General features: G+C 43.2%; 1 protein-coding gene across 1 annotated transcript; it reads right to left on the reverse strand.

Moving 5' to 3' along the window:
• Positions 1 to 9,856: 9,856 nt before the first annotated feature.
• GADD45G (growth arrest and DNA damage inducible gamma) lies at positions 9,857 to 11,499 on the reverse strand. The gene is made up of 4 exons (XM_034774825.1): positions 11,320 to 11,499; positions 11,061 to 11,162; positions 10,721 to 10,934; positions 9,857 to 10,384 (listed from the first exon to the last, which is right to left on the reverse strand). The coding sequence occupies exons 1-4, from the start codon at positions 11,370 to 11,372 to the stop codon at positions 10,274 to 10,276; spliced, it is 480 nt and encodes a 159-aa protein (XP_034630716.1). The 5' UTR covers positions 11,373 to 11,499; the 3' UTR covers positions 9,857 to 10,273.
• Between the last annotated feature and the right edge of the window lie 505 nt (positions 11,500 to 12,004).

Here is a 12,004-nt window from a genome sequence, read left to right on the forward strand (position 1 = left end):
GCAGGGTCTGGAGGCTGCCCGGCAAACCGTGAAGCCAGTAGCGCTTGGGCAGCCCTTTTCGCGTGGCTGGGAGGGAGGAGGGGGAGTTAGGGCGGGGACTTTGGGGAATGGGCGGAGTTGGGGCCGGGCTGGGAAAGGGGCGGGGCCAGGGCCCCGTGGAGTGTCCTTTTTTTTATTTTTTAAATATGGTAACCCTAACCTAATTTTTAGAGGTACTGGACTCTTAAGTGTTTATAGATACACCTCTAAATGTGTATGGAGGTGCAACTTGAGATGGCCACATTTGAAAATATTGGTCTTAATTCTTTATTTAAACACCTGGCCTGATTTTCAGAAGTGCTGAGCATCCTTAGTTCTCACTGACATCAATGAGATTTGTGGATGATGAACACCTGTGAAAATCAGGCACTTTTCATGTAGGTGCCTAAATGTGAATTCAGGAGACTAATTTTAGACACCCAAATTTGAAAATTCTGACCTAAGCTTCTTGAAGCAAAACCCTGACTTCAGCATATGATCAGACAATAAGACTTTTTTCTGATAACGTAATGCTTCCATCTTGGGTTTCACTTACTGGGTGTTTTAGCACAATATCCTGCTTTAGAATTTAGGAAGTGGAAGTTTCTCCAGAACCAAGTAGAACTTGTTCTCTTCATAATTTCATAAATTCATAAGTGTATTTTCCCCCTCACTCTCTTTTCAGTCCTCCCTGAACATAATATTATAATGTCTTTTAATAAACTCAGTTGTTATCTCTAAAGCCCTCTCTACACTTCAAAAATAACCATGCTTACACATGAAAGAAGATTGTGGCCCAACTGTGTTATACAAAATAGTTTAGAATTGCCAATGGGCCTATATCACATCCTGAAAGTAGATCTTCAGACAGCTCTACAAAGAGGCATTGTCACACTAGTGAGCATTTCATTCCTTTTCTCGCCAGTAAAATTCTAGAAATGTGGGTGGGCAAATGCCAGTGCAGGAAGAAAGTTTGGGATTTCTCAGCACAGCATATTTTTTATGTCAATGAGATTATCTGCCTGGAAATCATGTTCATATAATTATATAAAGACACCAACTCATCCCTGATAAACACTTAATATACACTCTAATATCTCAAACAATGTTTGCACATATATCTTACTGTAGGACATTTAGGAAACAGTAACAATATTTACCCAGCTCTTCCAATATCCTATCATCACTTGTCCAAACTTTAGCAAACAAGCAAGCAAACCATTTCTACAATGATGGAGTAGATGGAAAATTAGCAGGAGTCAAAGGCCAATCTTTGATTATACTCTGCAGAATGGATACACTAATTATGCCTCGTCCCTGGGTATTATGCCAGCACTGTATGTCTATGATTTTGTCACCCCTGCTTTAACATATGCAATGGATTTGGGATCCCCTGGGCATATAGTATGTGCATGGCTGACCTCTGCAACTGTGTGTCCGTTCAAGGAGTACAATACTCACACATGCCTTCCCCTCACCCCCCAAACTAATTCCTGCTGACATGTGATTGCACTTGTTTCCAGCGATGATGTACATTCTGTACACTTGACACTGTAACCTTGCCACTTTCTGCTGTTTTCATTTGATAAGGGGATTTGAGGACTGGCAGGTAATGGATTTGCTGAAATGCATCTGGTCTCATGTCCTGACCTTGGGACATTTCTGCACTTAACATTTCCACGATGACTGGCTCCCTTCAAAGCATAAGTTAATAAAAATAGCCCCCAACTACAGCAGTTTAACACCACACCAGTTTTACAGACTTAAGACAGCAGAATACCCGCACCTGTCTTTTCTCCTAATTACATATCTTTATGACATGAGCATATCCCTCCCTCCCTACAGGTCTGCTAGCATCTGCACAGATGGAGCAGCACACTATGCACACTACACTTCCACAGCAATGTGATTCTATGCTGATCTCTAAGTATATCTCTCTTGATACACTTCCCTTCAGCCCTCCGACACTGTCCATTCAATTGTGGAGTTAGGAACATCATTTTCAACAAGTTTCAGAGATGTAGCCATGTTAGTCTGTATCAGTAAAAACAAGGCGTCCTTGTGGCACCTTGGAATCTAACAAATTTATTTGGGCATAAGCTTTTGTGGGATGTAACCCACTTCATCAGATGCATGGAGTGGAAAATACAGTAGCAGGTATAAATATACAGCACATGAAAAGATGGGAGTTGCCTTACCAAGTGTGGGGCAGGGGTCAGTGCTAACAAGGCCAATTCAATTAGGGTGGATGTAGCTCATTCCCAACAGTTGACAAGAAGGGGTGAATATCAACAGAGGGAAAATTATTTTTTGTAGTGATCCAACCACTTCCAGTCTTTATTCAGGCCTAATTTGATGGTGTCAAGCCTCTGGCCTGTCTCTCCCAAGGTCTGTGAGAGACAGGCCAATCCTCACTTACAGACACCCCCAGACCTGAAGCAAATACCAGCAACTACACACTACACAACAGAAACACTAACCCAGGAACCAACCCCTGCAACAAACCCCATTGCCAATTCTGTCTGCATATCTATTCAAGGGACACCATCATAGGACCCAACCACGTCAGCCACACCATCAAGGGCTCATTCACCTGCACACCTACCAATGCGATATATGCCATCATGTGCCAGCAATGCCCCTCGGCCATGTACATTGGCCAAACCGGACAGTCTCTATGCAAAAGAATAAATGGACACAAATCAGACCTCAAGAATTGTAACATTCAAAAACCAGTAGGAGAGCACTTCAATCTCCCTGACTTAATAACAGACTTAAAAGTCACCATTTTTCAACAAAAAAAACTTCAAAAACAGACTTCAACAAGAAACTGCAGAACTGGAATTAATTTGCAAACTTGACACCATCAAATTAGGCCTCAAGAAAGACTGGGAATGGCTGGGTCACTACAAAAAATAGTTTTCCCTCTGTTGATACTCACACCTTCTTGTCAACTGCTGGGAATAGGCCACATCCACTTGGATTGAATTGGCCTCGTTAGCACTACAAAAAGTAATTTCCCCTCTGTTGATATTCACCTCTTCTTGTCAACTGTTGGGAATGGGCTACATCCACCCTAATTGAATTGGCCTCGTTAGCACTGATCCCCCACTTGATAAAGCAAATCCCATCTTTTCATGTGCTGTATATTTATACCTGCTTACTGTATTTTCCACTCCATGCATCTGATAAAGTGGGTTATATCCCACTAAAGCTTATGCCCAAATAAATGTGTTAGTCTCTAAGGTGCCACAAGGACTCCTTATTGTTTTTATCTTCAACAACTTAGTCCTATATGCATGTATGTATATATGTTTTATATTTTGATTAGGATACAAAGGTAGTTAAAAGAACAAAGTACCATACACACCAGTTGGGCAGCTACAAAGGAAGAGGATGACCATCAACAATTAAATTAAAAGTGTAAACACCAAAGAGAGAGAGAGAGAATTATTTAGAGTGATACACCGGAGTATAACTAGGCGTAAGTGAATGTAATTAAGGAAAGGAAAACAGAAAATATCAAGGAAATTTTCTTGACAGTAAGCACTGTTTGGTCGAGGAATAGATACCCAAAGGAGGTAATGGAACCCCATTGTTTGAGAAATTTAAAACTAGACTGAACAAGGCAACAAGTACACAATTGCACTAGCAGAGAAATGAAACATGCTGTTGGGGATGCCCAGCGCTGTGAGCCACTGTGTTACATCTCTCTGCCTCAGCAAGAGTTTTGCTGGTGGGGTGATTAGACTGTGTCAGCTCCCTGTCACACCAGTCTGTGTTCCTCACCAGTAAATTCCTTAAGGCTCTCCTGGCCCAAACTTCACCTAGCAGGTAACAGTCAGTGAACTCTAGCCCCCGAACTCCTCAGAGATGTTTCTCTCCAGTGCAGAGCCACTGCCACTGTGCATCCACAGAAAACATTAAGTTTGCTGCTTTTTTTAAAGAATCTGTAGAATCATAGAATATCGGGGTTGGAAGGGACCTCAGGAGGTCATCTAGTCCAGTCCCCTGCTCAAAGCAGGACCAGTCCCCAACTAAATCATCCCAGCCAGGGCTTTGTCAAGCCTGACCTTAAAAACTTCTAAGGAAGGAGATTCCACCACCTCTCTAAGTAACCATTCCAGTGCTTCACCACCCTCCTAGTGAAAAAGTTTTTCCTAATATCCAACCTAAACCTCCCTCACTGCAACTTGAGACCAGTACTCCTTGTTCTGTCATCTGCTACCACTGAGAACAGTCTAGATCCATCCTCTTTGGAACCCCCTTTCAGGTAGTTGAAAGCAGCTATCAAATCCCCCCTCATTCTTCTCTTCTGCAGACTAAATAATCCCAGTTCCCTCAGCCTCTCCTCATAAGTCATGTGCTCCAGCCCCCTAATCATTTTTGTTGCCCTCCTCTGGACTCTTTCCAATTTTTCCACATCCTTCTTGTAGTGTGGGGCCCAAAACTGGACACAGTACTCCAGATGGGCTTCACCAATGCTGAATAGAGGGGAGTGATCACATCCCCCGATCTGCTGGCAATGCTCCTACTTATACAGCCCAAACTGCTGTTAGCCTTCTTGGCAACAAGGACACACTGTTGACTCATATCTAGCTTCTCATCCACTGTAACCCCTAGGTCCTTTTCTGCAGAACTGCTGCCTAGCCATTCGGTCCCTAGTCTATTCTGCCATCCTAAGTGCAGGACTCTGCACTTGTCCTTGTTGAACCTCATCAGATTTCTTTTGGCCAATCCTCTAATTTGTCTAGGTCCCTTTGTATCCTATCCCTACCCTCCAGAATATCTACCACTTCTCACAGTTTAGTGTCATCTGCAAACTTGCTGAGGGTGCAATCCACGCCATCCTCCAGATCATCAATTGAATAAAACCGGCCCCAGGACTGACCCTTGGGGCACTCCGCTTGATACCGGCTGCCAACTAGACATGGAGCCATTGATCACTACCCGTTGAGCCCGATGAACTAGCCAGCTTTCTATCCACCTTATAGTCCATTCCTCCAGCCCATACTTCTTTAACTTGCTGGCAAGAACACTGTGGGAGACCATATCAAAAGCTTTGCTGAAGTCAAGGAATAACACGTCCACCGCTTTCCCCTCATCCACAGAGCCAGTTATCTCATTGTAGAAGGCAATTAGGTTAGTCAGGCATGACTTGCCCTTGGTGAAGCCATGCTGACTGTTCCTGATTGCTTTCCTCTCCTTGAAGTACTTCAGAATTGATTCCTTGAGGACCTGCTTCATGATTTTTCCAGGGACTGAGGTGAGGCTGACTGGCCTGTAGTTCCCCAGATACTCCTCCTTCCCTTTTTAAAAGATGGGCACTACATTAGCCTTTTTCCAGTATTCCGGGACCGCCCCTGACCGCCATGAGTTTTAAAAGATAATGGCAATGGCTCTGCAATCACATCTGTCAACTCCTTTAGCACCTGTACATCACAGCTCATTAATTTAACTTCAAACACAGAAGTGAAGTGATTTATAGTAAAAACAAAACAAGTCTATTAACAAAAGACCATGGATTAAGTGATACCAAGTAAAAGAAATAAAGGCAGAAATGGTTATAAGCAAATAAAAGTGAAAACGTGCATCTAAAAGTCTAAAACTTAATCTAGGAAGTTACGGTCTTTGTTCAAGATGATTTCTTTCAGTCCCAGTCTCCTTTCCAGCTTTTTACTGTCTGGCCTGGCCAGAACCCATCACAGAGATCAAACCATTTGGTTTCTTTGTCTTCATAACATGAAAGAACAAGATGGAAACACTCTCTGCTCCTTATACTCCCAAAGAGATGTCTTTGTCTTACAAGTCAGGAAGGCCTTCTGGGGATTCAGTTGCATGTCTCTCTCTCTGGAGTGCAGGAGCCACATTAATTCTCTGTCTCTTGAGTTCAGGCTCAGAATAATCCCCACAGCTCAATAGCTGTGTTTACAGCAAATATGTAAATCGAGGTAAACCCACATAATCCTTTGTCAAGGATAGTCCTGTTTATCACCTTTACCTAGGGTAGGCTGTCTGGTCTTAAATATATGCTAGTAACATCATACAGAGGGAATTCAAAACTTCACATATGTTAACATATGCATTTGACAATATTAATAACCAGAATGCTATTAGTTTTCATATGATGCTTCACAAGGCATACTTCATACAAATATTATTGCAGTAGCATGTAGGATGTGAATAGAGTCATAATGATCTAATAATACTTATTTATCTTTTAATGTTTATGAATTATACAGTATTATTAAAATACATGGATCTGACCATCATGCAGCACCCAGGGGAGGAAAATTACAAAGAGAAGTTCAAGGAAAGATTCTCTCTTCTCCCCTTACTGCTTAGCTCAAAACTTCCCTAATACTCAGAACCCCATCTTTTTCCTACTGAACCTACCTCAGGTCAGACACCTTTGGCACCAAAACCTAGTCTTCTCCCACAACTGAACCACTAAGCTCAATAAACCCCTCCCAAATGCTCCCTCCTCATTAACTCCATTTTCATTCCACTCCCAACTCAGCCTACTGCTCCAACCCACCCACAGCCCCCAGTGATACACCAAAGGAGCAAAGGCAACAAGAGACTGATTTTACCTTCAAGAAGCATGTGCTGGGGCCCCCAAATCCAGCCATTGTGGGACTAACCTGTTGCCCATGTTCTGCAGGCGCTCCTGATTGTCCAACCTATTGGGAGTCCGTCAGTGGCAGCCAGATGTATTGGAGTCTACAAGGACTGAAGCAGCTCCAGTCCTCCCTGGAGTTACCCGGTGGCAGTAAGTGGTACTGAATGCTCCCCTACAGTAAGCCACATTATGGATACTACAGTGTGGCTGACGGAGTGTTGAGGGGCTTTAGCCCCACCAATACCTAAGGACACATATACATACCTTTATAACAACTGTACAGTTTTTTCTCACAGATTAATATATTTGAGTATGTAAAGATGACTACTCAGGTCAATTGATACCAGCTGCTGAAGTTTTGCCATGTGAAGTGATGTCCATCCTTAGAAATATTTGCAAGAGTACGTATCTCATAAGCTGCATATATTTGATTGCTATGCAGTAAATATTGATCACTATGGGCCATTTTAATAACAAGCCCAAGCTAAATTAGGCTTACTGCTATTTGCACTTCAGCTAAATGTATTAAACCAGAAAGATTTTCAGTAGCATATGGGTCAAAAGAATGAATTGACATACTTTTCACAAGGCACAAATTGCAATTTTCAAGACATACAGAGAGGCCCGGGGCATCCTCTCAACTTGTAATGAAAGTAAGTGCAAAATGATCTCCTTCTTTTCCAAGTGTGTACTTCAAAATTAGAGTGCTGATTTGGGCTTGTTTCATTATTGTCTGAAGCGCAATATATTTTCACCATAGCTACTAAAGCAGAGTTACTGTAGCTTGAATTAGTTTTAGGAATGTTGTTTTGCTTTCCTACTTATAACAAAATAAAATAAACCTTACCATGGCTTATATACACAGTCCAAACCATCAAACTGGCCAAGTTATTTCTTCATTTTAATGCAATGTCTATAATTTAAGAACTTTGTTCAGTTTTATCTGCTCAACAGCTTGTTTAAACCACTCAAGGCCATAATTTACTGCTCACACTTTGCATAAAAGTTGATGTCAGGACAGTTCATTTTAGCTGTTCCGAGCCACATACTGATTATGTAAGAGTGCGTGTTATTTCTTAGAAATCTACCACAGACCTGCAAGATTCTCAAAAACGAAAGAGCATATATTTGTCAATGCAGAAAAACTGACTTGATATTTCGTATGTGTCAAGGTAATTGCTTTAGAAGCAATCTTTGCTCCTTTGCACTAGTGCTGTATGAGTAGGTTTTCTTCTTAACTGATGGAAAAGACACCACTCCTTCTTAATACTAAGAAAGCCTTAGTTTAAAAGTAACTTTTTAAGTGAGAACATGTGCAAGTGGAGGAATAAGATTTAAAATTTTCACCTCCTCAACACTTATTTTTATCTTCTGTATTTTTAATGCACCACAGTATTTAAATACCAGACATTTACAACTGTGTCCCAAGAGTAACATGCTTAAAGGTCTATAACAGATGTACCAGCCTGCTTCACTAACCATAGCTATTCTATTTATATTAAGAAGATACTCCATATTATGGGAAATGCGTAAAACCATCCATAGGAAAGGGTAGCACAGAAATAAAATTAATTAATTAAACTTAGAAGCCTAATGTATACTTCAGAGTAATTCCTCGCAGCAGAAAACTATTTAGAATATTTCTTGCTATGTTACTCATATCAGGAATATGAGTTACTCTATTTGCATTATGATACTCTATCATCCCAAATAATGGCAATGACAGTAAAGCACAGCAAGGAGTACGTGGAACATATTGCACCATAGAAATAGTGAAACCACAGAGAATTAGAACTTCCATTATCAAGAACTATGGAATCAGGAACAGGTGATGCAATGAAATCCTCAAATACATGTACACCTGAACTATTCTAGCTAGAAATGCCTTCTAATCAAACACTAAATCCTAGTCACTTGCAAAGCAACTAATAGAGGAACTATGCTGACACCTGTACAGTTATTTTCCTGGAAGATACTTAATGCTACAGTTCAGCCTTGTTCTTTTCTTCACCTACAATTATAGGATGTATTAGCACACTTCGCATAAATGCTATTAAAATAAGAATGTGGATTGTGTGTATGTGTGTGTGTCATTCTTCTGTGCTCTTCTCTGAAGAAAGATTTTCCAGCAACTCCACAACTGTCTTTTATATGCATGTAGTAGGTACAGCCCACTAGATGTTCACTGTATATTAGAATCTCCCTGCTGAATGCTCAGATAACACTGTGCATCTAAGTAGTGATGTTACACCACACAATAATGTAACAAGTTAATTTTTTAAACATGCACCTTTTCCTAGATAACTCCCAGTTTTATTCAGGCAATTGGGTTTAGGAACCCCTGCTTCTATTGTTCCAAGTACAGGTAACATAGAAGACTTTCAAGTCAGATGACTGCTTGAAGCAGATGCAAGCTATTCCCTCAGAAATATGTATGCAATGTTAGTTGTGTTTGCAATGTTTTAGGTTTATTTACTTGTAATCTAAATAAAGTGTTAATACAACTAGAGTCTGAAGGGCATGTAGGCTTTCATCATATTTTAATTGTTTCTGTAAAATTTAATCATGGCTACTACCAGATAGTGACTTTTTGACAGATTCCAATAGTGGTATCTTAAAACTATAATTAAACCTTTTGTATTTAAAAAAAACCCTTGATGTCTGAAACTTAAGTTCTCTTGGAACACGTGTGGTATTCCTCTCGTGGACTACAAAGGCTGTCTACTACAATAACTCAGCTCATTAAGCATGCAGCTCCTCAGCCTTGCAAGCTGTTGTGATCAGCAGCTGTTGCAAAGGAGTGAAAGGTCAAATGATCAGTTTGACTAGAAAGCATGGCTATTCAATCAGCTGCTATCCCTCAGAAGTAAAAATAAGTATTTTCAAGTAAGGGCAAATTTCCATGTGTTGGTTCATTATAGCACAACTTTATAGGAGTAAAGAGATATGAAAAAGGTAGCCCTGAACTTTAAAAATGACAAGGTTTTCCCCACCCAGTAAGCAAAAGAACACAAAGTTATTTATCAAAAAAGTTTATTATAAACATTAGAACTTTAATAGCAGCATAAATAAAAATTATTGCATTAGTAAACCAGTTTTGCAAAGCAGCCCACAGGCCTCTGATAAAAATCGGTCTGTGTAAGTCTTTGTAGAAAAGTCTTTGTATAAATGTCACAGTAATAAGTCTCTAATAAGCCACCAAAATGTTTTCTTCTTAAAGTTTTGTAGACAGTGCCAACAGTTCATAGTTACAATATTTTGTCCAGTCTTTCCAAGTAATTTTTGTCCAGTCCCACAACCTTCTGTCCTGCCTTCTTAAAGTTCCACTTGACCTGAAAACTTGCAATATTTCTTCAGCTCCTGTAAACTTGCAATACTCATTCAGCTCCATGGCATGCCAGCCATTCCACTGCTGCAGCATAGTGGGGACTCACTGCTGGCATGAGACATCCCCTTTCTCCCTCACTTCTTCCTTCTCCACAAGAGCCCACTGCTTGCCAGTCTGAGCGACTTAATCCGATCTCTTGACCAGGCTAATCCACAGAATCAGCAACTTGTTGGTTCACCCAGGTGTGCAACACCATGATGAGAATGCAACAAAGGTTTCAACCTCTCCAGTGCACTGAACCTTCATCACTCAGGCAGGGTGATAGTGGGCACCCAATCATTGACATTTCGGCTTTCCTCACAAAAGAGATTCAACTTTTCCAGAGATGGGTCCTTCCAAGCATCCTCATTGGGATTCTGTGAGAAGAAAAAACAAGACAAAACACATTCCATGAGTACATATTACCAAGCTAGAACAGCAAGCAGTGGTGCTTTGGGAAAGTGGACTAGTCTCTTTAAATGGGCAGGTGTGTATTGACTGGAACAAGAAAGACGCGGGGGAGGGGGGGAGAATCTGTGGTATTAGCTGAACACCAGCAATCCATTAATTGCAGCACCCAGAGGCGGCATGGAGCACAGGATTTGGACTCTGTGGGTCACACAGCGCCAACAGGGGGCTTTAGCCCTGGTAGGAGCAGGTCTGGGCTGGCTGCCCGAGGGCCCGGCCCTTAGCGGCGGCTGCCCCGGACTCACCGTGATGAGGATGCAGTGCAGGTCGCGGGGCTCCCCCGACTCCTCGCTGGGCCCCACGATGTCGGCCAGCTTGGGGATGTCGTGCAGGCGGACGATGTCGATGTCGTTGTCGCAGCAGAAGGCCTGGATGAGGGTGAAGTGGATCTGCAGGGCGATGTCCCCCTCGTCCTCCTCGGCCGCGGCCAGCACGCAGAACGCCACCTTGTCGGGATCGCTGCGGGGCAGAGCGGCCGTTAGACGCGGCGCCACAGGGCCCGGGGCCCCCGCGCTGGCCATGGGCAGCGGACTACAGCCCCCAGCAGCCTCCGCCCCTCGCCCGCCCGCTCGCTCGGATACTCACACGTTCATCAGCTTGGCCGACTCGTAGACCCCGGCGGTCAGGCCGCCGCGCCGCTGCGCCGACACCAGCAGCTCGTGGAGGGCTTTGCCGGCGCCCTGCATCCTGCAACACAGAGCGGGGAAGCGGTTCAGTCCCAGTCCCGGGCCCAGCGCGAGACCCCCCGGGCAGCTGTTCCCCTGCACGCGCCGCCCGCCCCGCGCCCCGGCGGCGGCAGCCCCTTGCTCAGCAGCGCCCGCAGCACGCTCCGGCGGATAGGTACCTGTCGCTGCTCTCGGGCACTGGCTCCTGTCCGTGAATCTCCTCCAGAGTCATGTCGCTTCTCACAGCCTGTATCCGTATCCACACGGGGTGGCTCAGCGCTTAGATCCCACGAGCCGGTTCTCCCACTGGCTCTGCCCTAGTCCTAGCGACTGTGAAGTGGAGACCGGCGGCAGCTGCCTTATTTATAGGCAGCCTGGCTGCTGTTTCGGCAGCTGGCGGAGTCTTTGCAGCCCTCATTGGCCAGCCTAAGGGAGTATTATTATGATAATCGGGGGTAGGCTGGGCCGGCTCGTGCCAGGAGGCCACGTGGGGGGGGGAGGGGATTAGATTGCCTCGAGTCTGCTAGTGCTGCTGCTTTTGTTATGGTGTTGCCAGGCAGACACTGCAGATGTATTTTTTTTTAACAAAAAAAAAATCATAAATTACGTTGCGTTGACTGGTGTTATTGCTACCTGTGAATGTCGTCTTAATAAAAATGATACAAAATGCACTAAAAATATTGCATTAGGGGACCATAAAGGCAATGCAACTCTTACTGGTTTATTTAGAGTGCAATAAAAGTAAGTAGGGCAGACTTGCAATAAAAATTAAAGGGTGAGGAGAGTGTTTTACATTACAAACTACATTTACAGGTGGATCATTGCATATTGCACTCCCTAATTTTGCATGCTTTGGATTCCTTT

This window comes from Trachemys scripta, chromosome 6, assembly GCF_013100865.1.
Source record: "Trachemys scripta elegans isolate TJP31775 chromosome 6, CAS_Tse_1.0, whole genome shotgun sequence".
Classification (NCBI taxonomy): domain Eukaryota; kingdom Metazoa; phylum Chordata; order Testudines; family Emydidae; genus Trachemys; species Trachemys scripta.